General features: G+C 43.2%; 1 protein-coding gene across 1 annotated transcript in view; it reads right to left on the bottom strand.

The window, feature by feature from the left end:
* The window catches only part of GLB1L2 (galactosidase beta 1 like 2), a 130,607-nt gene that overhangs the window by 12,904 nt on the left and 90,223 nt on the right, over positions 1 to 27,480 (bottom strand). Inside the window, exons 7-16 of the mRNA XM_089655117.1 lie at positions 25,307 to 25,388; positions 21,756 to 21,820; positions 17,113 to 17,197; positions 16,893 to 17,030; positions 14,729 to 14,809; positions 12,009 to 12,112; positions 8,344 to 8,490; positions 8,194 to 8,265; positions 6,061 to 6,139; positions 964 to 1,051 (exon numbers count right to left, since the gene is read on the bottom strand). Coding sequence (XP_089511243.1) covers positions 964 to 1,051; positions 6,061 to 6,139; positions 8,194 to 8,265; positions 8,344 to 8,490; positions 12,009 to 12,112; positions 14,729 to 14,809; positions 16,893 to 17,030; positions 17,113 to 17,197; positions 21,756 to 21,820; positions 25,307 to 25,388 — 941 coding nt within the window. The remainder of the gene's footprint in view (positions 1 to 963; positions 1,052 to 6,060; positions 6,140 to 8,193; positions 8,266 to 8,343; positions 8,491 to 12,008; positions 12,113 to 14,728; positions 14,810 to 16,892; positions 17,031 to 17,112; positions 17,198 to 21,755; positions 21,821 to 25,306; positions 25,389 to 27,480) is intronic.

Raw genomic sequence — 27,480 nt, 5'->3', positions numbered from 1 at the left:
TATCATTTTCCTTCCACTTCACAATTCTGTGCCACTTTGTGTTGGTCTATCACATAAAGTCCCAATAAAATACATTTCTGTTTTTGGTTGTAACATGAGAAAATGTGGAAAATTTCAAGGGGTATGAAGACTATTGCAATGTACTGTAACAGCTGATCTAAGCAGTTACATGTGAATAGAGCCTCTGACTGACCATGGAAGCAGAGAGTGTGTGTCTCGGGTCAGCATTTCTGTGGAGTTCCGGCCGCACACAAACTGGCAACAGCTGATCTGGTATTTTATATGTGGTCATCGCATAGAGTGTTGCTGCAGCCAGAGGTTTAGCCATCTGTGAATATTTATTTATTTCAGGTACTTCTATAGCGCCGTCAATTTGCACAGCACTTTACATATATATTGTACATTCACATCACTCCCTAACCCTCAAGGGGTGTACAATCTAAGGTCCATAACTTACATTCATACATACACATACAGGGTAGGTTGCCAGGTCTTTCCCCAACCCCTACCATGCAGGAGATCCCACGTGGCTAGGGATGAAACTAGGACAATTTAGACAGGATCCAATTCATCTACCGGCATGTCTTTGGAGTGTGGGAGGAAACCGGAGCACCTGGAGGAAACCCACGCAGGCACAGGGAGAACATGCAAACTCCAGGCAGGTGGTGCTGTGGCTGGGATTTGAACCAAAGACCCTAATACTGCCAGGCGGAAGTGCTAACCATTTAGCCCCTGTGCTAAATACAACAAGCTATACATCCCTGGACACCTGAGGAACAGGAAAAGAAACCTTCTCAAGCACAAAATGTCAGCACAGCAACACGTTATTAGAAACTTGTGCTGAGCAGACTTTTTTCATTCACTTTTGATTCACGCCTCATTCTTACATTCATATGTTTCATCCTGTATTTGACACCATGAGAAATTTCATTTTTATTAATCAGGGAAGAAAAGGCTTATTACCCGCTTATAAACGTCGAGTTCATGTCCAGGCTGTAGATCCTGAAATTCCGCAGGGGAACGTCCCTGAGAAACACATCACCGACTAGACCTGAGAAAGAGGAAAAAAAAATGTAGTAAGATAGTAAAGGACAACCTGAGTTCCAAACATATGGCTGAAGGTCACAGGAGTCATCCACAACACTCAACATCTTCCCAAACCTTTTCTATAACTAACTACTGCTTTCTGCCATTATTCATTGTGATGCACTTCTATAAAAAGGTGTCTGATAATTGCTTGTACCATAGAAATACAGAAAGGAATGCTATACCAAAAGGAATGAAAGAGTAGAAGATCATTTTAACTAATGATTAATTGGTCACATAAAATCAGCCAATGCATTTCGGGGGGCAAACCACTCCCCCTTCATCAGGGCTCAATACAGGATAAAACTTTAATGGATTCAGAAGAGTAACCACACAGAACGTTTTTAGGTATGAAATTCATTCTTTTCTTGTGGAATAATAATTATTATACAGTATTTATATAGCGCCAAAGGGTGTGCTCAGCGCTGTACAGTAGCAAGGGGGACAGAACATGAGACAAGACAGTAACAATACAATACACGAGGGGTTCGAGGGTCCTGCTCTTTCGAGCTTACAATCTAGGAGGGAGGGGAAGTTGGTACAGGAGGAAATGGCTGTGGGGGATGGAGTGGTGGGAGGAGTGGAGGAGGTTAGTTGTTAGGTGAGGTCAGGTGTTAGGTGAGGTTGGGGTAGGCTTCCCTGAAGAGGTGGGTTTTCAGGGTGCGCCTGAAGGTGAGGAGGGTAGGTGACAGTCTGATGGATTGGGGTAGGGAGTTTCAGAGGATGGGGGAAGTCCTAGAGAAGTCCTGCAATCTGGCATGGGAGGAAGAGACCAGGGAGCTAGAGAGTAGGAGGTCCTGTGAGGAGCGGAGGGCACAGGTAGGGTAGTATTTGGGTATCAGGTCGGTTATGTAGTTTGGGGCGGCGTTGTGGATGGCTTTGTAGGTCAGAGTTAGCAGTTTGAATTTGATGTGTTGGGCAATCGGGAGCCAGTGAAGGGATTGGCAGAGGGGGGTGGCAGATGTGGAGCGGTTGGTGAGGTGGATGAGTCTAGCAGCTGAGTTCAGGATCGACTGGAGTGGGGATCGCGTTTGTTTGGGTAGGCCAGTGAGAAGGGAATTGCAATAGTCCAGGCGTGAGATGATGAGGGAGTGTACGAGTTGTTTGGTGGTGTTTTTATATGACCAATTTATCAACAATTAAAATGATTTTGGACTATTTCATCCCTTTGGTCTACTTCTATGGTTTGAACTACTGATAAGCACCCAGTGAGGAAATCCTCGCTGTGAGAGCCGTCTTGCCAGACCCAGTGAACTTGCTTGAAGTTTTCCTTCGCTTGATGTTGCGGAGGTGGAGCCTGCAAGATCTAGATAGCAGTTGGATGTGGGGTAGGAAGGAGAGGTGGGAGTCCAGGATGACACCCAGGACTTTGGCGTGTGGGGTGGGAGAGATGGTGGCATTGCTAGTAGTGATGGAGAGGATGGGGGGGGCGCGGCTAGGAATCACGGGGCCCCGTATAGCCGTTCTGACAGGCCCCAGAATATTTCAAAACAATTTTTTCACTAAAAATAGATAAAAATCACAAACACAGCAAATATTACAGAATTTTTGCTAAAACGAAGTTGGGAAGCAAAGGGAATCAGATGTGGGCAGGACAGGGAGTGGGGGACCAATGCAGCGGGGGGGGGGGGCAATTACAGGAATAATACGCTGTTTGTCTCTCCCAGCCGCACAGGGCATTTTCCTGTAATTGCCCCCCTGCTTCATCGATCCCCCCTCTTGTCCTGCCCATATCTGATTCCCTGTGTTCCTGGGCCTCCTACAGGAAGGCTGGTGGTACCCCTTTATTGGCAGCCCTGTACCGGGGGCGGACTGACCATTCGGACACCCAGGCACTGCCCAAGGGCCCAGGGTCAGTAGGGGGCCCCATGAGATGCCCCTGGTATTTTTCATAGGCTTTTTTGAGAGTGGTTTGAGTATGGGTGAGGACACAGGGGCACCATGATCCCCTATTGTCGGGGGGCCCCATGAGTTGGCAGTTCAGGTTTTTTCTATGGTTGAACTGGATGGACTTTTGTCTTTTTTCAGCCACACTAACTATGTAACTATGTAGGTTTTATCTTTTGCTGAGCCCTGATGAAGGAGGAGTGGTTTGCCCCAAAAAAGCATTGGCTGTTTTTATATGACCAATTTATCAACAATTAAAATAATTTTGGACTATTTCATCCCTTTGGTCTACTTCTATGGTTTGAACTACTGGTAAGCACCCAGTGAGGAAATCCTCGCTGTGTGAGAGCCGTCTTGCCAGACCCAGTGAACTTGCTTGAAGTTTTCCTTCGCTTGATTGTACAAACAAGTTTCAAGATCCCAGTGCCTCTTTAATTTTCTTTCTGAAAATTGCTTGTAGTGGTGATTGACCACAACTAGATTTATATTTGATGCCCCTGAGTAATCATACAAGCGTAATCCACGTATAAATTGTTGCAAACTACAATAATTGGTGGTAAGCTTCGTTTGTGGCGTACTTGGATTGCTCATATAGTTTTGGCCTTAGGATGCCAGAAAAGTAAGACCCACTGAAGGATTAACATGCAAAAGTACATTAAAAAGGGAATCTCTTCCAAACAAAAAAAAAATCTAAAAAGCAAGTTTAGTATAACATCTCAGCCATGGAACTCGTAAGCAGCCCAGGAGTTAAGAGGTAGACAGTTTCCATTTGATGCTTCTCACTCAGGTGTGCTGCTGTGTGCACCTCCTGTTTTAGAATATAGTTTTAGTCAATCTATGAACGCTCACTGGGTCATGTAGGGACCCAGGGTTCTTATTTTAGTTATACTTATGTTTTTTAATCAGATAATGTAAACCGCAGCAAAATATACAGCCAGTGTAACATATCTATCATATTAAAGCGTTGCGTAAATTGACGGCGCTATATAAGTACCTGAAATAAATAAATATTGTCCTTATCGTCAATAGTGGTGGCCATTTTGTTGTGGCTGTCCAATCAGAGCATTTTTGCTCTAATATAATCCTTCTGGAAATGGAAGCTCAGTACTTCCTGAAGATGCTGCTCTGGTGAAATGTACGTTGAAACGCCAGGATCGCTACTTCCAGGTCCCGTATGACGTCACGTCCGGCCCACAGAACGGAGGCTTGGAATGCACACCGGACAACAGAGGCGGTGCGGGGACCAACACCAAAACACAGGCTGTCTACACTGGTGCTGGTAACATAGGTGTCCTTTTATCATGCAGTGGTAAATGACCGCTGCTCAGTTCTCCGGCATTCTCAGAGAAGACAGTTCTCCTCTGAATGCCTTTTTATGAAGCAGTGTAGATCGCTTCTCTGAATGAAGGGAGAAGTGATCTACAAACGCTTTGAACACTGGATAACGGCTGCTGTTACTATAATCTCGCGAGATTCCAGTAAGAGATCAGTCAAACACAGTTTACTAAGCAGCGGTAAATTACTGCTGCTTTGTTTGCGGTTCCTCCAATTCTCCAGCTCTGAGCTGGAGAATCTGGAGGGAGAACACAGATCACCAGTGAAGGCCTGACATCGCTCCTTCATACACTGGCCATCTGTGTGCTGAGATGATCAGTGGAGAACATGTTCTCCACTGATCATCTCTGTTTCCTAAACCACTAATGATTGGAGATCAGCAACGATCCTCAGGATCGACGCTGATCTCTGTTTCATAAAAGGACACCATAGGCACTTTGTAGTGTGAGTGTATATATTTTTTACTTCTGTATGTCTGATACCTCCAATAAATAGTCCACTTAGATGCTTTTAATGGATGTTTCCTGCTTTATTACAGAGTATGCTATTACAAGCTGACTGTATGAAGAAGGATCTGGGACTTAATCCATAACCAAAAGCACCTTTGGGAGATCTTACGCTGTCTGACCTACCTGTTAAAAAGGGGTCAAAACCCTCTGGTAAGTGTGAACTTTTTTTATAGGAACAAGTGATGAAGATGTTGGGAGATTGGTCTGGTCCCTCATCCTGCGAAGGACATAGATCACAGTATGGTGTTGGGTTGCACACTCTGTTGGACTTTGTTCTAGGTTATCAAGTTTAAGGATGTGTACATGAATTTCTGTTAAGTCACCATGCATTCAGAAAACGTCGATCTTTATATGTATTATATTGCTCTGTGCACCTGCAGTTTTTTTCTAGATGTGAAGCTGCACTTAAGGATGGCAGTGAGCACTCCTTTCCAATTATGACATGTCTGGATAATTAAACAAACAGAAAGAAACTCTCCGCACCTTGAGAGCATCACATGGTTCCCGATTTATAGAAGCAAACAACCAGGAAGTCCACATTTTTGGGACATCTCCCCTAACATGCTTCACCCAAAAGGGACTTACTCATGATCTCTAAGAGTAAGTTCATTCTGGGGAAACACGGAGAGGAGGTCCCAAAGGTGGGGCCTTCATGGCGATTGTTTGCTTCAATAATTAGGATCCTTATGATGCTCTCAGGGTGCGGAGAGGTTCCGTTTGCTCACGTGTTAAAACATAGACCGTTCTCTGATTCTCCTCCACCCAGTGCAGAGACCAGAGTGGGAGTAACTAGGCTTGGAGCAGAGGAGAATGTTTTTATCTATGTCTGATTAATTGTTATTTCCCACCCCCTGTTTATTTTCCACATCCTTTAAAATTACCATGCAAACATTATACATATTAAGATCCTTCATCATTGAAAGAACCAAGTACAGAATTTACCCCCCTGACAGCATTATGCTAACTGCTAACCAGCATGAACAAAGTGCCAATATTGCACAAATCAAGGTTACAAAGGCACAGCTTGGCATCCCCCCCCCGCCACACTTTAGGAGATGCAAGTCCCTTGTATTTTAAGGAAGTAACTTTTTTTTTATCAAGGGGCAGCCATGAATCACAACATAAAATATCAATTGAGTTGATTATTCAGTTATTATATTATTATATTATTCATTATTCAGTAATATACACCTTACCCCCACTCCCCCCCCCAAATGTTAATAATACAATAATACATGAATACCTTTACGCTGATCATTTATTCTGGTCCCATAGTTAACTCGTCCACAGTTTTCTACTAATATTCGAAGCTTTCTATAACCCTTTGAATAGAAATTAAACCAACATTGGTGTGTCTCATCATGGTGAGAATTATAGCATGGTGTACTAGAGAATATCAAGGGTCAGAGTTCAATCACTGAAGAGTTCCAGTACCATATAGCAGAAGGCTAATGCCATGGAACTCCCAAGTGATCCCTTTTGTTTTTCTTAACAAAGAATGTAGTTGATATAAAAAGGTAATCTCAAAGCTGAGCTCCAGTCAAAAAAACAAAACAAAAAAAAAAAACTCTTGCAGTGGCTCGTAAAGTTTTCAGGTTGAGGAAAGCTGTAATACTTACCTTATTCTTTTCTCCAATGCTCTGAAATGTGGGCAGGTCCTCACCGTCCTCGCATTAATGCAAGACTATTGGTCCTGCATTGTACTTGATGACAGAGTGTGACCACTGGCCAGAGAGAAGAGGCCTTGGAGGACAGGTCGCACAGTGTAAAAGCAGCCTTCCAAAGCAAGGAATAAGGTGAACATTATAGCCTATGCCTTTATCCCTAGACCTAACAAGCATATACCCCTTGCAGTGGGCAGGTTCCACTGCAAGAATAATTTTTTCCTGGAGTGGGGATTTAACGAATGTATGTTGGACCTTGCTTGATAGTTATAAGTTCTACCATAAAACACTTTCATTCTATGAACACATAACATTCCAGCTTGTCAGATAACTCACTTTTTATTTTCTGTAATTAAGCTTTAAGCTCCGCCTCCCATACCAGGTAGGCTCTGTCTGCTGTATTAGATAAACCTATTCTTATTCCTTTTTTTTTTTAATTTTGGAAAGAGAGGGGAAGGATTACATATCTTATCAGATTCCTATTTGGGCTCCATTAGAGACATTTACTCTCACTTCCTGTCCTCCTGATAACATTTCACCAAACAGGGAAAGAGGGAAAAATCTTCAACAGGGACACATATGAAAATAAAAATATGACCATGGTTTTAGCCTTCCCTACTCTAATGAAAGTGAGAGCAAATCTCCCTAAAGGAGCCCCAGATAACTGAAAAACCTGACAGTGGTTCTAATAATTCCAAACTCACTCTAAAACAAACAAAAATTTTGGCTAGATGTACACTTTAAGGTGTTAAAATGCAGGGTTTGAGGATCTATTACATTCCTTCATCAGTCAATGTACAGTTTCTAATGTGTAATGCCTGAAAAAAACAAAAACAAAAAGAAACATTATAGGGAGATTTAGTAAAACTGGTGCACACAGAATCTGTGCAGCTGTACATAGTAACCCATGAGCTTCCAAGTTTTATTGTCAAAGCTTAATTGAACAAGCTGATGTTAGAAGCTGATTGGCTACCATGCACAGCTGCACCAGATTCTGAATACACCAGTTTCAGTAAATCTCCCCCCTATGTCTCCTGGGTCTTTCCTTACTTAAAGCGGAGCTCCACCCAAAAGAGGAAGTTCCGCTTTAAGCCTTTGTCCCCTGCTCCCCATTAAGGATTGGCACCTTTGAGGAGGGGGGGGGGGCTGGGAGGGGTGCGGGTGCCCGAATTTGACAGGTACCCGCTCCCACTTCCGCTGCGATCGCCTAGGCGACTGGAAGCGAAAGTTGTCCTCTCCCCTCCCTCCCCACAGTCTTCTGGGACACGTGACAGGTCCCAGAAGACTACGGGGCTATTCACATGGGCGCAGTGGGCACACGGCTGTATAGCCACAAGCTGTCACAGCCGGGTGCCCACACTGAAGATGCAAGCGCCAGGGAAAGAAGATGGTCGGCGAAACCAACGGTGAAGACACTGCTGGACTGAGGGACAGGTAAGTGGTTGTATTTTAAATGTCAGCAGTTTTTGTAACTGCTGACTTTTTTTTCAGCTGAAACTCCGCTTTAAGTTAGTCAATAGATGGTATCACTTAATTACTTATAGTCCAGACTTTACGCATTAATCGATGGCTAAAAAATAATCTCTAAACTACTCTATAAGACAAAGGAATTTGATTGGTCACAAGGTAGCCATGCAACTCATTCCTCGTATATCTTAAGTCCACCTAAAAATTATATGAAGATGTGGAAATATGACGTGTTGGTTACTCACAGGAACTTCTGCAATGTCCAGCTCCTGATTCTTGTAGTCTACGAATCCTACTGACTGAGTGCTCACAAAGACCTGAAATAAAGACGGGTTCACACTGCATCTCTGCTCAAACCTTGCATGTATCTACAAAGGTTACAGAATGTAAGGCACCTGTGCTCTGTCCCTGACATTTCCTTTAGTCTGGAACTTTCCTCCTCCATATATCACCGTCTCATATAAAGTGTAGCCGTAGGATTGGCCATTTCCATCGTTCACCGGCAAGTTCTCCATGTTTACTGGAACCTCCGACTTGAAAGGCTGCAGGCAGAGAGCCAGGGATCAAAGAGAAACAGAATATCAGAGCTTAATCCAGGGCACAAGTATCCTTCCAAACATTCAACTATCCAAAGGTGGTTGAATCCCAGAAAAACTTGGGGCTTTCAGTTTGGTCAGAGGGTATCTTCACATAACAAAAACAAAACAAAAATTCCCAGCTCACCTACCAGCCAACCTGCAACAAAACCGAACTGACCTTGTGTAACAGTTTACATTAAAAACAAGGGGTTTAGTTCACACATTAACCAAACACCTTGCTTTTAATGTAAACTGTTAGATAGGGTTAATTTGGCTTTGTTGCAGGCTGGCTGGTAGGTGAGCTGGGAATTTTTGTTTGTTCTTGATGTGCGTTACCCTTCCATCTGCTCCTTGTTGCAAAGGCTCATTAAAGGTTGGGTGGTTGCCATTTGTATGTATAGTTGGTGAATTGGTGCAGGGACGCACAGGATACCTTCAGCTGCTATTGTGCTCTTGCTGGGTGTCCCATGCGTCCCTGTACCTTTAAGGAGGGTGGGCTCCCTCCAGGCACACCTGCCCTTAATCCATTCACTGCTATATGTGCTCAAATTTTGGAGACTGCCAAAATTATAGAGTTAGGACTGGGGTGCCTTGACATGGCCACTGCAGCTTACACATATATTTGCAAGTCTGTGGGACTAAACGCATTGTTTGTAACATAAATTGTTAGAGGGGGTCAATTCGGTTTTGTTGCAGGCTGGCTGGTAAGTGAGCTGGAAATTTTAGTTTCTTTTTGAAGTGTATTGCCCTTCCATGTGCTCCTTGCTCCAAAGGTTAGTTATAGGTCTGGGTGGTTTATATAGTTGGTATCATCACATAAGCATCTATAATGGCTAGCAGGGTTATCTTTGCTGAGCAAAATTCATCTTTCATTATTGTGATTGCAGTAAATCGGTGAATACACAAAAAAAAAAAAAAACAGACTGGGGTAGCCAGCTATCCACTTGGGACCCACGATAGATGCTTAGTGCCCCCTTCTTAGGCTAACAAGGTCTGATGAATTGGATGCCGCTGACTAGGGAGGGTACAGGCTGGGAAAAGGTTCGTCCAAACCCAAAGCACGCTGTAGAAATAGGAAGCAATAGCCAGAGTGCCGCACACCTCACCTGTCCCGAGTGGTTAGCAGGTAAAAGCGGTCTCAGCTCGAATCATCCAAGTAATGCCCCAAACATGTTACACCCTGTCCCTGTGGCTTAACCGTGAAAGGTGGTGGGGCAAAACATGTTGGGGGCATGGCTTGGATGAATTGACCCGAGGCTGCTTTTACCTGCTAATCACTCAGGCTAGGCAGGGAGAGCGGCAGTCGGGCTCTCTCTTCCTATTTCTACACAGTTATCCACTTAGTCACTGATGGTTGTTTCTCTTTTAACAAACAGCAAACATTTTTTACATGTATTTTCTATTAAATTATACTACTGATTATTGATCAATTTATTTTATAGAGAATACAGCTCACTAGATTTCACTGTCTATTATATTTATTGGTCTGGTCCACAAAATGTACAGTGCTCAGCATAAATGAGTACACCCCAGCAGATTTGTCAGAAAACCTTTCCTTTCCTTTCAGAATCAACATTTTCTATGGGACTCTATACTACAAAATACTCCCAATAATGCGGAACATTTATTGCAAACAAGATTTGTTAATTTGCACACACCAAAAAGTAGTTTTCCTAACAAATTATTCAAGACCATGTTGCAAAAATTAATACACCCCAATGAAAAGTCTTAGGAGCAAAGCTGCATTTTAGATATTAGAAATCCTAATTATTAAGAATTCAACTACAGGTAAGTCTAATTACTCATTAAACCGGTGTCCAGCAGACAATTGATGATAAAACTTTACTTATCAGTCAGAATACAGCAGCAAAAATGATACAAAAAAATTGACAAAGATGGAACTGCAACCATCTCACAGAGATGAACAGGCCGTCCATGGAAGTTAATACCTTGACAGGAGCGTCTTCTGAGGAGAAGGGTTGAAGAAAATCAGCATGCAAGTTCCCTGCAGTTAGCTAAAGAAGTATTAAGTCAAACTGGGGTGATTGTTTCCCATGACACAATACTGCGTACACTGCAAAGGAATGGCATTCATGGGTATCATCCACAAAGCAAATCTCTCCTAAAGCCCATGCACAAAAAGCCTGCCTAGAATTTGCCAGGGCCCATGCTGAAAAAGAAAAAGACTAATGGGACTCGGTTAATTTATCTTGGTCTCATCACTCCAGAGTACAGATAGCCTGAAAACTGTATGGTGTCGCAAAGGTGAGGAATACAAAGAAAAATGCATGGTGCCTACCAGGGGCAGACTGACAACTCATGGGGCCCCCGGGCAATAGGGGATCATGGGGCCCCTGTGTCCTTGCCCAAACTCAAAAAAGCCTATGAAAAAGGTACCAGGGGCATCTCATGGGGCCCCCTACTGACCCCGGGCCCTCAGGCAGTGCCCGAGTTTCCAAATGGTCAGTCTGCCCCTGGTGCCTACAGTGAAACATGATGGTGGCAGTGTCCTTTTGTGGAGCTGCATGAGTGCTGCTGATATCGGGGAGCTGCATTTCATTGATAGTATCATGAATTCACAGATGTACTGCTCTATATTGAAAGAGAAGAAGCTACCATCACTCCGTGCCCTTGGTCATCGTGCACTTTTCCAACATTTTCAAATGAAGAAAAGAAAGCTTATGGACTTTATAGGTGCTACAACAGTGTTACATTTTACGAATCATTGTTGTAGTGCCTATAAAGTCCATAAGCTTTTTTTTCTTAATTTGCAATAGTTAATACTAGGGTGAAGCACTTTAGAGCTTTTACTGTGTCCCCACAGTTACCACCCTGTGTTGGGAGCACCTATTTCCACACTTTTACAACATGACAATGATCCAAAACACACATCTAAGACCTCTGTTGCATTTCTGAAGAAGAAAAGGGTGATAGTGGCCAAGTATGTCTACTGATCTGAACCCAATCAAACACCTATGGGGAATTCTGAAGAGACATGTTGAGAATCATTCTCCATCCAGCATCCAGGGTCTAAAAGAAGTCCTTCTTGAAGAATGGAAAAAAATAGATGTTGCAATATGTCACCAACTTCCTAATTCCATGCCTAGCAGACTTGATGATGTCCCTACAAATCACGGAGGTCATACAAAATACTAGATGTAGTGGTTTTTGTTGTGTGGTGTATTCATTTTTGCATTTGAGTAAAACTGAAGCATTTGTAATTATTATTAACCTTACTTTCATGTAATAAGCTACAAAAATATTCTATAAAACTCAGTTTTGCCAAAATTTGGGAAATTGTCCTTGTGTTTATTGAGATATTGATTAAAACCTTACTTTTAAAAAGGGGTGTACTCATTTATGCTGTACATAATAACTTATTGATAACGCTTCTAAAACTATGTAGATCAGACTATAAAACTGTTGACCCTCAGGCCTACAGAGTATAAACCAAGCAGGTAAGGAAACAGATTCCCCCTCACCTGTCCTGTCAGATGCAGGACGTCCCACAGTGACAGGCTGCGTTTCAGCTTTACAGTATAAGTTCCTTTTGGAAGCAGGGAGGGTGCAGGTAGAAGAGGCTCCGCTGTAACATCAAACACATATGACATAGTAACTATATGGATATATATGGCTTACCTGTGTTGAGCTGTCCATAGACACAAGATGACTGTTACTTTGGATGAAGAGTGCCATAGTCAATAGTTTTAAAGTTTTTGTTAGTCAGAACATCTTGAATTTATTGATATGTGTGTACAAATCTGTAAGTTGCGATGTAAAGCTATGGTTCAATTCTCAGTTGCAATCCAATCTCACACTATATCCTACACTAAACAGCAATCCTGAGCTTTCAGCCCTGAAGAAGGGGTAGAACCCTGAAGCGGGCTGGCTGTATACATAGCTACCAGGGGTGGACTGACCATTTGGAAACTCGGGCACTGCCTGAAGGCCCGCCCGGGGTCAGTAGGGGGCCCCACGAGATGCCCCTGGTACCTTTTTCATAGGCTCTTTTGAGTTTGGGCAAGGACACAGGGGACTCATGATCCCCTATTGCCCGGGGGCCCCATGAGTTGTCAGTCCGCCCTGATAGCTACCAATAAATTCAAGATTTCTTAGCAATGAGACTATTCTTCATGAGGTTCCTCATTCACCAATGAAGGATCAATCACTCCTGCCTGGAGAAGGAAATGGTTTTATGTGTATGAACACACTGTGGTCTCTGCAGATCTCCTTGGCTGATCAGTCTCAAGCTGGCCTGATGAACCAGCCAAAATTCTCTATGTGAGCGGTCCCATCAGCTCCCTCTCACCTGAAAAGGATTTTGGCCGAACAGGAGTTGCATCCAACCAGATTCAGCTGCTGTTCAGATGTTCTGACTGCCACCTGCAGCAGCTATCGAACTACAATGGGCATAGTAGGAGATTCATCTATCCCTGCTGTACAGGATGGATGGGGGAATCTGTTTAATTTTTTTTCCCATTCGGCCTGTGGATGGCCCATGGTGCACATCTTTACATGAGTTTAAAACCTATTACAAACAAAAGCAAAAAACAATTTGTATAGAAAGGACTTCCGGAGCCGTAACATCACAGGAAAAGGACTGGATTAACATGCATTTTTCTGGCGTGTTTTGCATTTTTTTTTTTGGGGGGGGGGGGGGGGTTAATAGAAAAGTATGATAGTTCTTTTTGTGTACTGCGACATTGATGCAACTTTACACTCTCGGGCACTCAAGTAGCATCAAAATCACATCAAAGTAGTGCAGAAACCTTTATGGGACCAAAGTCGCATGTTAGTGTTAATGGCTAGTGTTAGGGTTAAATGTTAGGGCTAGGGTTAGCGGTAATTATTAGGGTTAGGGGTAATTATTAGGGTTAGGGGTAATTATTAGGGTTAGTGGTAATTGTTGGGGTTAGTGGTTCAGTCCTAACAATTACCTCTAACCTTATCTCTAACCCTAGCATTTAACCCTAACATGCGACTTTGGTCACAAAGGTTCCCACGCTACTTTGATGCTACTTGAGTGCCAGAGAATGTAAGGACGCATCAAAATCACTCTACATGAACACAGCTGTCATACGTTTCTATTAGCACAAAAAAAAGCAAAATGTGCCAAAAAAGCAACACATGTTTTTGGTGAGTGTCCACTGAAGTCTGTTACATGCAAAATGCAATCTGCTGTGGGAAAAAAGTCCCAGACCCTTTCCAAAGCACTAGCTCAAAACGCACAGGTGTGAACTAGATCCATAGGAAATCATGTTAAATGGACTGTAGTGTGTTTCTGCAAACTGGAAAACTGAAATCCTCATAAGTGTGAACCTAGGGCTAGGGTGAAAAGAGTCAACAGCACTAAAGATCTGGACAGGCTGTGTCCTACTATGTGAACAAATGCACTGATTTGGCCAAAACAATTGTGTATATTTATGGAACGTGACAGCATTTCAAACAAAAAAAATACACTTGTTGCCATCCCTGGTTTAAAGCTTTTCCAACTTGTCCATTCAACAGAAGCTGATCTAAACTACTGACCTTTGTTGAATAGGGAAGGTAACACTGATCAAAAAGGTGTCTGGTCGTTGTTGATCTGGCCAAATTGTGATCCATCTATGGCCAGCTCAAAGTGATCCCTTTTTATCGTTAATTTAACAAATATGTCATACTTACCTGCTCTGTATAATGGTCTTGCACAGAGCAGCCTAGATCCTCTTCTCAGGTCCCCTAATGGTGCTCCTGGCTCCTCCCCCCACAGAGTGCCGACTATAGGAATCTGCTTCCTATGGGCGTATTTGCGTGGGCTTGCTACTAAGCTGGACTGTTTGAGTCTATCAAGACACACAGCCTGGCTTGGCCCCATCCCACTCACAGGTTTTGACTGACAGCAGCGGGAGCCGATGGCTCCCGCTGCTCTCAGCCAAATCTGCGAGAGCCGAGAGAGGGGGAGAGGAGTTGCTGCAGACGTGCACAGTGCTGGAACAAGATTGGGCTCAGGTCAGTATTTGGGGGGGCTGAGAAGAATGTAGAGAATGCATTAAGGTAAAAAACCTTTTACCTTTACAACGACCTTAAGGGTCATTTTAGAAAGCTACAGCATTATACAGTAAATGCATCACAAACACCAATCTCTTCTCTGATTTCCCGTCACACAGAAATGAGCTCACATGCTTGTTATAAAAGATACAACATTTATAATGGCCAAAATTACCATGCTGGTAGCTGAATAGTTCTCGCAGTTTGAAATATTTGGATGTGTAATCTCCAGCCTCAGTCAACGGAGCGTCATAATCTAAAGAGATACAAAAATGTTAACTCCAATCTTTACACATCAGAGGATTATACAAAAGTGCCAGAACTACCCCTCTATAAAGTATAGATTGGTAACTATAACAAAAAGTTAAGAGGACACATGGGATACATCACACATATTTACTAATTTTCTATATGAATATTTTTATGTACATTACTGTGATTATTTGTTTGGCATCACAACACTAATTTGCCAATGAAACTGCGTATATATAAAAGGTATGTCAAGTACAACATGGCATAGAAAGTAATCATCAATAGTCCCTGATATTTATCATTGTGATCAGCAAACAGCGTTGCCTTGCCTGGATTTCAATCGTCAGAAGAAATACAGGTTCTACACGTATAAAAGACCCACCGCTAGATGACAGACCAGAAAATACTAAAAGTAAATATTAAAAGCAATAAAAGGCTATTATTTATCCTAAAATAAACTCAAGCTTCAAGCTACCACTCTGGTGGAAAGTACACCAATAGAGGGAAGGTGCTGCCATCTGTGTGAACAATGGCAGAAAGCTTGGGGGTCCCACAAAAGAGAGTGGTTTGTTTACTAGGCCATTTAAGAGGGGATAGCATCAATCATTAGGAACAAAAAAAATCTATGCTTGGAAGAACTTGATGTATTTTAAATATACTGAATTATTGTGCAGTGTCAGCTGTAGCACTTGCTGTTCTTTTACTGATTTTGCATGACTATTTTTTGTTTTGCTTTGGCTAGAGTAGAAAAAGGTTATTTTTTTATTTGCTTCCCATTACGCTGAATTACGATTACTTCCTATTCCATGGACAAAACAGGAAGTGAGAAAATTATCTTTCCAAACTTACAGTAATCCTTTCCTAGACCGTTGTCATTGCAACAAGTTTCCCTATTAAACAATTTCTTCTTTATTCCTGTTTCACCGACAACTTACAATTTTGGATTTTCCCTCAGTGACAATGGTCACCAGGTCTAGGAGAAAAAGAGTGAGACTATCCAGCAAGAACACAGACAATAATAAAAATCTGCTGAACCAGTAGTCAGAGCAGGCTGTTTTACATTCAGCAAGTATATCTGAAAAGATCATACATTGCATTCAGATAAAGTGAGGATATGCTTAACCTCAATTCCGTAGTCCCTGAAGGTTTTTTTTTTAACACCTGCAGACATTTCAGATCCAAAACCTCCTGCCTGGCTCCAACAATAATCCATCCACCTTCTCCAGCCTCTCATCACTCCATGTCCCTAGCCACAAAAACCTGATAGGAGTGCTAACCTTTCCCTACTATTCCCAAAATGGGAAAAAAGTTGAGCTTTAGATACAGTTTAACAATAAAGTAGCAGAATTGTCCCCTGAAGAAGTCAGCTTCTGACGAAATGCGTAGGAGCCTAGCCTACGCGGTGAAGTCATCACACATACAGATCAATCTTAGTTCCTTGCTGGAACCGGTCGGATTACTGCCCTACATAGTGCTGTGATGATACAGATTATGTAAGTGTAAAACTTTAGCAATAAAGTGAGTTTTGCTGGTTTTACACTATGGCAGTCTTCTTTGCCTTTCAATTTACCATTGTTGAGTTCATCTGTGAGCGGAGTTTGCAGACACATAGAGGGTTTCTGTGGAGTGGAGTAGCTGGAGACTCACAAAAGCGTACCATGACCACCCATACATAGAGGGTCATGGTAATCTGGTAAACTTTTAATAAGCTATGTTGGAGCACGGTGGAGAGCAGCACCCCCTCATCTCTGCCTCCCTTGGTCCCAGTATTCAGCAGACAGGTAATGGACTCCACTCTTCCTTATGTCCTCCTCCAGACCTTGCACTTTCTGCTTTCCAGCTCTGCTCCCAAAGGTGGCGCACGGTGATGTTAGGGAGGGTGTGGGATTCTTGACATCTGATGTAGTGGGGGGTAGGATGCTCTGGACATCCAGTCTTACAGATACAACCAGCCCTTTGAGGGCAACCATAATGCTCATACAACCCGTGATGAAATGGAGTTTGACACCCATGCTCTACAACTTTCAGTGTCTGAACTTATCAAAAAGGAGTATTAACATTCCATAAAAAAGAGAGATTGCATTTACCATAACTGGTGACATCTGAACGATACTCATGAAAGTGAAGAGCGCCGGCCATGAATCCAAAGTTAGTGCCGCCATGAAACATATACAGGTTAATGGAGGCTCCTTTTTCTAGGACGTCAGATACGGTTGAAACCATCTCTGGGGGAAAGAAAAGAATCTGCACTCACTTACTGGAGCAGAAGGCGAAACTCATCTCAAGCAAACAAGAAAAAATACTCACGGTCAACATCAAAAACATGGTGGTCCCCTCCCCAGTGGTCAAACCACCCTGTCCAGTACTCCATCACCATCACCGGTTTGTTATACTACAGAGAAAGAGACTTGTCATTATGCTCCCTTTAGAGATAACTGTATGAATGAATACAAGAGAAAACACCAACCAACACTCTGCGTTTCACTTGCTAGATCCAAAAGATAAATCTCATGCAATCTTGATTGGATAGTGTGTGGGGGACTTACATTAATTGGAAATCATCAGCATGTGGATCTACAAAACTGCATATAAAAACATCAGCAATTTGTGTATAATGGTTTCCATTTGAAGCTTGATTCAATGCTCATTAACAGCGATGTCTGAGTACATAATTGCATTTTGTATCCTTTTTATTCAATAAAATTTGCTACACTATTGGTGGCTTGGCGCCTCTCTCCCCATCCCTTTTCTCTTATGTATGAATGAATGCACATCTTACAGCTGCAGTATTGTGGGAATATTTAGATTTTGTGGAAGACAGAGACCTGCCCATTCATGAGAAAGTGAGTGTCTAATACTGATGGTGCACTGACCTGTACTCATACAGCTAGACAGCAGAAGGAGCAGGTTCCTCCAGCAGCAACGAGGATTTATGGAGAGAAGAGTTATACAAAGAAAGGAGCAGAGTCCTCCAGCAGTGCAAGTATTTCAGGAGAGGAACAGTAGATACAGGAAGAAGCAGAGCTGTCCAGTAGTGCAAAGCATTTCAGGAAAGGTGATTTAGATAGAGGAAGGAGTAGAGTCCTCCAACAGTGCTGAGTATTTCAGGAGAGGAGAATTAGATAGAAGGAGAAGAGTACTCGAACAGTGCAAAGGATTTATGGAAAAGAGAGTTAGATACACGAAGGAGCAGAATCGTCCAGCAGTGCAGCGTATTTTAGAAGAAGAGAGCTAGATAGATAAATAAGCAGAGTCCTCCAGCAGTGCAAGTATTTCAGGAGAGGAACAGTAGATACAGGAAGAAGCAGAGCTGTCCAGTAGTGCAAAGCATTTCAGGAAAGGTGATTTAGATAGAGGAAGGAGTAGAGTCCTCCAACAGTGCTGAGTATTTCAGGAGAGGAGAATTAGATAGAAGGAGAAGAGTACTCGAACAGTGCAAAGGATTTATGGAAAAGAGAGTTAGATACACGAAGGAGCAGAATCGTCCAGCAGTGCAGCGTATTTTAGAAGAAGAGAGCTAGATAGATAAATAAGCAGAGTCCTCCAGCAGTGCAGTTTTTAAGGAGAGAAGTTAGATAGAGGAAGGAGCAGAGTCCTCCAGCAGTGCAAGTATTTCAGGAGAGGAACAGTAGATACAGGAAGAAGCAGAGCTGTCCAGTAGTGCAAAGCATTTCAGGAAAGGTGATTTAGATAGAGGAAGGAGTAGAGTCCTCCAACAGTGCTGAGTATTTCAGGAGAGGAGAATTAGATAGAAGGAGAAGAGTACTCGAACAGTGCAAAGGATTTATGGAAAAGAGAGTTAGATACACGAAGGAGCAGAATCGTCCAGCAGTGCAGCGTATTTTAGAAGAAGAGAGCTAGATAGATAAATAAGCAGAGTCCTCCAGCAGTGCAGTTTTTAAGGAGAGAAGTTAGATAGAGGAAGGAGCAGAGTCCTCCAGCAGTGAAGAGTATTTCAGAAGAAGAAAGTTAGATAGGAGCAGAGAACTTCAGCAGCAAAGAGTAATTCAGTAGAAGAGAGGTAGATGCTGAAAGTAGCAGAGTCCTCCAGTAGTACAGAGTAGTTCAGGAGAAGAGAACTAGGTAGAGGAATTCCTCCAGTAGTGTATTAAAGATCAGTCCACCCAAAAGATATTTTTAGTTAAAGATGCAATCTGATGGGCTCTGTTAGTCCTCGGCTTCTTATATGTCTTGATTAGTCAAACAATGAGATCTTTCAATCATAATTCCTGACTCATGTCCACCTGGGAGTTTTGGGTGTTCTGTCCCACTTTGTTACAGCTCCATTCTCCATACAATAATATACAGGTTTTTTTTTTTTTAAGTCCGCGGAAGTGCGAAAAACAAAAACCCATAAGTGAACAAAAACGTGCTAGTGCAAAACCAACACAAAAAAGTGCACTTAGGGGTGTGCTTTGTCCACCCCCCGAAGGGGTAGGAACTCTACTCTGATCCCCCGGTTCCCATGTGGTCCACCTAGCCAAAAGGCCTGGCGGACCCCTTTCCTTGTGGCTAGCCTAAGCCAACCACCAAGTACTTGGTCAGGGGGGCTCTCCCGAAGAGAGATCCCCCTAGGGACAGTAGAGGAAGGAACCAAAAGGCCACACATCCTCCCCCTAGACTTCAGGGTAGGCCCGAGGACCCACACCCTACCATCCGTGAGGAAAAAAACACACACATAAGTGAAAAGTGAACAAACGTGGGAGAAAAATAAATTAAATAAATAAGTAAAAAAAAAGTGGCCGTGCAATTGTGCGCTGGCTAGGCCCTGAGGCCCGTAGCATAAAAATTGCCCTGGACTTAGCCAAAAGGCCTAGCCCTAAAAGGCACAGTGCAGGAAAAGTGTTTGGAGCAGTGACCATGTGCACATTTCACACTCGGGATCCCAAGACTAAGAGCACCCATGAGGCGACCACTCAGGGGGCACTGTTCCGCGGACTTTCTGCCTCCCCAGCCCCTGGCCGGACAAGGTAGATCCACTCAAACCAGGAGGAACTGGGCCCCTCTGGTTTTCCGGGGGGAATTACTCCCGGGCCCCAACTGCCTGTGGGCACCTCGGTTTCTATTCCAGCCTGTACTAACCATCAGGACCCCCATCCTACCAGCAGGGGTACTATACAACCAATAATATACAGGTGCAGCTCAATAAATTAGAATATCATGAAAAAGTTAATTTATTTCAGTAATTCAATTCAAAAAGTGAAATATATTATACAGATTCATTACACACAGAGTGATAGATTTCAAGCATTTCTTTCTTTTAATTTTGATGATTATGGCTTACAACTAGTGAAAACCCAAAATTCAGTATCTCGGAAAATTCAAATACTACATAAGACCAATGAAAAAAAAAAGGTTTTTCAATACAGAAATGTTGGCTTACTGAAAAGTAAGTCCATGCACAGTATAGTATGCACTCGATACTTGGTCGGGGCTCCTTTTGCATGAATTACTGCATCAATCGGCATGGCATGGAGTCGATCAGCCTGTGGCACTGCTGAGGTGTTCTGGAAGCCCAGGTTGCTTTGATAGCTGCCTTCAGCTTGGCTGCATTATTGAATCTGGTGTATCATCTTTCTCTTGACAATACCCCACAGATTCTCTATGGGTTTAGGTCAGATGAGATTGCTGGCCAATCAAGCACAGTGATACCATGATCATTAAATCAGTTATAGGAACATTTGGCAGTGTGGGCAGATGCCAAGTCCTGCTGGAAATTGAAATCAGCATCTTCATAAATCTGGTCAGCAGAGGGAAGCATGAAGAGCTCTAGAATTTCCTGGTAGACGGCTGCGCTGACTTTGGACTTGATAACACACAGTGGACCAACACCAGCAGATGACATGGCTCCCAAAATCATCACTGACTGTGGAAACTTCACACTGGACCTCTTGCAACTTGGATTCTGTGCCTCTCCACTATTCCTCCAGACTCTGGGACCTTGATTTCCAAATGAAATGCAAAATGTACTTTGGACTACTTAGCAAAAGTCCAGTTGTTTTTCTCCATAGCCCAGGTAAGACACTTCTGACGTTGTCTCTGGTTCAGGAGTGGCTAACACAAGGACTGCGACAGTTGTAGCTCATGTCCTGGATACGACTGTGTGTGGTGGCTCTTGAAGCCCTGACACCAGCCATAGTCCACGCCTTGTGAATCATCCCTAAATACTTGAATGGCCTTTGCTTCACAATCCTCTCAAGGCTGTGGTTATCCCTGTTGCTTGTGCACCTTTTTCTACAACACTTTTTCCTTCCACTCAACTTCCATTAATATGCTTGGATACAGCACTCTGTGAAAAGCCAGCGACTTTAGCAATTACCTTTTGTGATGTACCCTCCTTTTGGAGAGCGTCAATGACTGTCTTCTGGACAATTGTCAACTCTGCAGTCTTCCCCATGATTGTGTAACCTACTGAACCATATTGAGAGACGATTTAAAGGCTTGGGAAACTTTTGCAGATGTTTTGAGTTAATTGGCTGATTCAGGTATGACACCATGAGCCTACAATATTGAACTTTTTCACAATATTCTAATTTTCTGAGATACTGAATTTTGGAATTTCACAAGCTCTAAGCCATAATCATCAAAATTAAAAGACAAAAATGCTTGAAATATATCACTCTGTGTGTAATGAATCTATATAATACAGACGTTTTACTTTTTGAATTGACTTACTGAAATAAATTAACTTTTTGTTGATATTCTAATTTATTGAGATGCGTCTGTAAGCACACCGGGTGTGAGACGTGGGGACTAAGGGAAGAGGTCTTACCAATGAATCCCCCAGAGACACAAGAAGCTTTCAGGTTTTTACCTCAGCACTGAACACTGAAATATTGGTTTGGGAAGGGCAGACACTTTATACTGGTTGTGTAAATTATGAAGAATTCCACTTTAAGTATGTTTCCACTGCAAATGATCTGATACAACATGAATTCTGATTGGTTTACCTGGATGGATTCCAGATATGACAAGAGGATGGGTTCAATCTTCTGGAAATTGATGGTCGCCAAAACTAGAGAGAAAAGAAGAGGTATTTAGTAAATACACAGAGACAAGAAGCACAAACTACTATACCACATGCAGGTCTTTCCTGCTTCAAAACATAATGCTGCTGTATTATTACCACTTACATTATCACAACATACACAACAATCTCTCCATATATTGGTGCAATGGTCATCCAATGGATTTGCTACACAACTTTTAGGTTCACAGGAAACGGGGGGGTAAATCACACACTGGATTTTAGCATTTTTATATTTTTTGTGGGCTGCTACAAACATGGATCATTAATTGCTCCTTACGTATGGAAAGGTTAGAACCCCTAACATCTGTTTCCCATTTGGGAGATAACCCTTTATTTCTTGTCTTGTAGACACAACAGGAAGTGAGAAATATTCTCCAAAGCTAGGGGAATCCTCTCTCAGACATTTGTCACTGGAGGAACATACTTGTCATTGAAAGAACACACATTTATTCCTAAACCAAAAAAAAAAAGATACACTTTAGGTGTTATAATTCAAAACAAATTAGAAATCCATCAGGAAAAGTGGAAGGCCTTGTAACTACCAGGGTAGGTGTGCAGAAACCTCAACACTGAAGATTCTGATACAAGAGACTGTTAAAGCTAAACTCCAGGCAACCAGATAAATTCACACATGGCATCCCTTTATCTGGGCTAATATGCCTGAGGAAAGTGTGGGTGGGGGGTATGAAGTTTGTCTGATCATGTGACCATCATAATTGGCTGTCACAGTGGTCACATGATCAGAGGTCTCCCAATCATTACTAGAGACAGGGACTTGTTTTTAACAGTTCAGTCTCTGTGCTGGGAGTATGTAGTGAACTTGCTGTCAGCACAGAAACCTCTGCTGCCCATAGACACATATGTCCATGGACTTTAAGCCTACCCCCCTTGCTGCTACACGTTCAGCCTGAGTATGGACAATGAAAGAGCAGCAGCATATTAATAGGAGAATACTTCTGCTCTGTCCTCCTAAAGGAAGCTGTCAGTGTTAGACGGACAATAGCCAATGCAGGCAGTAGAGTCACTGTGCTATCCCTAAAAAGTCCAAGTCAGGAGTGTACAGGGGTTTTTAAAACAAGAAAGATTAGGTACATATGCTAGTCATATGTAAAAACACATTTCTAGATTAAACAGTGTTTTCATATTTGCTTAGCTGTCGCTTTAGGTCCTTTCGACACAGGGCAGGCTCTGCTAAGAATCGGCTTGCACAGCAGGGAATCTGTCTACTAATCAACACTGAGCAGGCAGATGACAGGTCCATGTCCACTCCGCTTATGCAGAGCGGACACAGACACAGCCCACTCTCCTCTATGGACAGTTGGATGTAAATGGACCACCTGTCCATTTACACCAGACTGCCATCTGATCCCATCTGCTAGACGGAAGGGGAAAAGATCCCCATCTGTCTGTGTTAAGAGGACTGGATCGGACTGGATGTTGGCGGGTGTAAACACACACATGTTTGTTTACACCAGCCGCCCCATAGAGGAGAATGGATGGTCCGGTCAGTTGTGCCTGAAAAAATGACAGGTGGACCCCATCAGTCAGCTCATGTGAAAGTAGTCTTAAGCGCCAGTTCACACTACAAAAATGCATTCCGGATACCTTCTTGCTTACAGCTCACACCACATAGTTCCGGTGCAGTTTTGATGCAGTTTGCCATGTTCTAGTATGGTTCTGTGCAGAAAAATATGCAGCATGTTCTACTTTTATTTCTGCATCGAAAACTGACTGGAACTGACTGCACTAATGTGAACCAGGGCCATTGGAATACATGGAAAACACTGTGCATGCATTTTTGATGCAGAAAAAAGCGCATAAACTGCATTTAGTGCAGTGTTTCTCAATTCCAGTCCTCATGGACCCCCAACAGGTCATGTTTTCAGGATTTCCATTATTTTGCACAGGTGATTTAATCAGTTTCACTGCCTTAGTAATTACCACAGCTGTTTCATCTGAGGGAAATCCTGAAAACATGACCTGTTGGGGGTCCATGAGGACTGGAGTTGAGAAACACTGATTTAGTGTGAACTAGCCCTAAGTGATTATTTCTCCTGCATCTACTAAAACCTGAAACATTAGTTTAAGATCGAGTGAACATGTGTGTTTCACACTGATGAACCCCATTCTATCTGAGCATCTTAAATAAAGTAAAACTGAAAAGTTACTTATGAAGAAAACATTTAGGATTTTCTTTGCTCTCAAAAAAAGGGAATTGTGAATCCCAATAACTTACTGAACTCCTGAAAAAGATCAGCTCTTTATGGACAGCCACATGTGCCTAGCCTTATGGCTGTAATTGTGTTCCTGAATATGGGGCGGCACAGTGGCTTAGTGGTTAGCACGTCTGCCTTGCAGTAAATGGGTCATAGGTTCAATTCCCAACCCTGGCGCCTCCTGCATGGAGTTTGCATGTTCTCCCTGTGCTTGTGTGGGTTTCCTCCGGGTACACTCCAAAGACATGCTGGTAGGTTAATTGGCTCCTGTCTAAATTGTCCCTAGTATGTGTATGTATGAATGTGAGTTAGGGACCTTAGATTGTACACCCCTTGAGGGTTAGGGAAACGGGAAATAGACTGCTTTATTTTAACACAGACACAAGATCTATACATTCAAGGGAACAACCCACCTCCCTGCATAAGGCCACAGGGCGGGGCAAACCAAATCTAGTAACAAGAGACACATAGCTGACACCCCCCACCAAGCCAATACACATACATCCCATAATAGTTTGCTCTCAAGCCAGACACACAATAGAACAATGGGATACAACCACATGGCATTAAACAATGAACAACCCCCCCACCCCACCTATACATGTCTACTCAATAGCAGGACATTTCACCCTGTACCCCTAACAGGCACAGGGTGACTTACACATAAGGGGAATATGGGGAGCTGAGACCGGTGTCTCCCCACCTCTCCAAAGTGAGCTGTGTTCCATTGGCCCCCCCACCCAAAGTCACTCCCGTCACAGGGACCTTAGATTGTACACCCCTTGAGGGTTAGGGACTGATGTGAATGTACAATATATATGTAAAGCACTGCGTAAATGGACAGCACTATATAAGTACCTGAAAAAAATAAATAAATATGGAAAAGGTAGCAGGAACTGAACTGAAAGATTATCAGGCTGGTCAGAATGGAGAGTACTTGAGTAGGGATCACCAGTCTAGTCTAGTTATGTTGAGCAGATCAGAAGGAACTATAAAAGCCTTTGTGATCCCCCCATACTATAATCTGATAGTTCTGCCCATCTTGTTACCATCAAGCAAAGCAACATTTGCATTTGGTTTTCAAGAGTAATTATTACATTTTATGAATTTCAATTTAACAACACCTAACAGGTAAATGAACTCTTATATTACTGTAAAATGAGCCAGTCACTTTCAGAAGGATCATTTTCTCTCTGCAAAACTGTTAGAGAGCAGCACAACAATGGTAATTTATATGCTGAAGAGGACGCCTTACCTCCGTCAATACTGCCCGAGCTGATTCCATCTTTGTTGTCAGATGTCAATAACAATTCCACAATCCCTCGCCGTTCGAGAGCCTAATGCATCAAGGTACACATCAGTTAAACAGGCAAGCTCACGTGCACAGTATCATTTACTACCAAACAACTATGATTCACAATATTATATATGGTGATCAGTGACATCATTGTTTTAGCTGGAGATTAGTGAAGGCACCGCTGTAAAATAAAATGTATCTTGAGAATAAAACTCAAGAGTGTAAATCGCAGCAGCAAATTAGTTCCCTCTATTAACACAGTTAAAAGGATAATGGATATTTATCAAACTATTGCAGGCTGAAGACAGGTTGTTGGTATTAATGGAAGGAATAGTGCCCCATCATTGATGTCAGTGGAAGGAATAGTGCCCCATCATTGGTGTCAGTGGAAGGAATAGAGCCCCATCATTGGTGTCAGTGGAAGGAAGTGTGCCCCATCATTGGTGTCAGTGGAAGGAAGTGTGCCCCATCACTGGTGTCAGTGGAAGGAAGTGTGCCCCATCACTGGTGTCAGTGGAAAGAATAGTACCTCGTCATTGATATTAGAGGAAGGATTAGTGCCCTATCATTGGTGTCAGTGGAAGGATTAGTGCTCCATCATTGATATCAGTGGAAGGAATAGTGCTCCATCACTGGTGTCAATGAGAGGAATAGTGTACTAACATTGGTGTCAGTGGGAGGAATAGTGCACCATCACTGGTATCAGTGGAAGGAATAGTGTCCCATCATTAGTGCCAGTGAAAGGAATGGTGACCCATCATTGGTGTCAGTGGAAGGAATAGTGCCCCATCATTGTTGTCAGTGGAAAGAAGTGTGCCCCATCATTGGTGTCAGTGGAAGGAAGTGTGCCCCATCACTGGTGTCAGTGGAAGGAATAGTGCCTCGTCATTGATATTAGAGGAAGGATTAGTGCCCTATCATTGGTATCAGTGGAAGGATTAGTGCTCCATCATTGATATCAGTGGAAGGATTAGTGCTCCATCACTGGTGTCAATGAGAGGAATAGTGCACCAACATTGGTGTCAGTGGGAGGAATAGTGCACCATCACTGGTATCAGTGGAAGGAATAGTGTCCCACCATTAGTGCCAGTGGAAGGAATGGTGACCCATTGTTAGTATTAGTGGGAGTAAAAGGGCCCATCGCTTATTTCATTGGGAGGAATAATGCCTAATGTATTGTTGGTGTCATTTGCAGGAATAATGTCTCGCTGTTGGTGTCAGTGAATTGTGTCTCATTGTTGGGATCAGTGAAAGGAATAGTGGCCCAAGGACCAGATAAAGGCAAGAAAGGGCCATATTTGGCCCGTGGGCTGCAGTTTGGAGGAAACCGTTTTAGTACAGTAAAGTAAAAAGCAGAAATAAATTAGCTGCATGTGGAAGCCTAATATGATCTCCAATGTACTTCAAATAAAAAATATAGTGGGGGACACTTTTTATATACTGTATCTTACTTTTCAAAAACCTGGGACTTTGTAACTTTTGTATGTTTCAGACTTCATCTCTTAAAACAAATGTAAATGCTAAATGAATTACATTTGCAGCCACTTTTCAGAGAATTTTTGCTCTACATAAAGATGGCCTAGGCCAGTGATGGCGAACCTATGGCACGCGTGCCAGAGCTGGCACGCAGAGCCATCTCAGTGGGCACGCCAGGAAGAAGAGAATGATGAGCGTGCATGGACCGGCCATCCAGATCTCGTCCACACTGGATCCGCATCAAACTACATTTCCCACATGTCTCTGGCCCAGGGTGGGCGTGGACGAGAGGAAACGGCTCCAATGCGGCTCTGGCACCAGGGGTGATGTACCCGGGGATGGGCGCGGAAGAGAGGAAGAGGCTCCCACACTGCTCCCACACTGCTCCCACACTGCTCCGGGGCCAGGGGCAACGTGTTCAGCGTGGATGGGAATGAGCTGCTGGGTTGGAAGCCACACTGACGCTGCCAGAGGTGAGATTGCTTGCAGTGTCATCCATCAGTGCCCAGCAGTGTCGCCTGTCAGTGCCCAGCAGTGTCGCCCATCAGTGCTGCCCATCAGTGCCATCCATCAATGATGCCCAGCAGTGCCATCCATCAGTGCCCAGCAGTGTCGCCTGTCAGTGCTGCCCAGCAGTGCCACCTGTCAGTGCTGCC

This window comes from Staurois parvus, unplaced genomic scaffold, assembly GCF_062004578.1.
Source record: "Staurois parvus isolate SC_StPar_1 unplaced genomic scaffold, SC_StPar_1.0 ptg000820l, whole genome shotgun sequence".
NCBI lineage: Eukaryota > Metazoa > Chordata > Amphibia > Anura > Ranidae > Staurois > Staurois parvus.
This window is presented reverse-complemented; position numbering and strand designations above follow the sequence as displayed.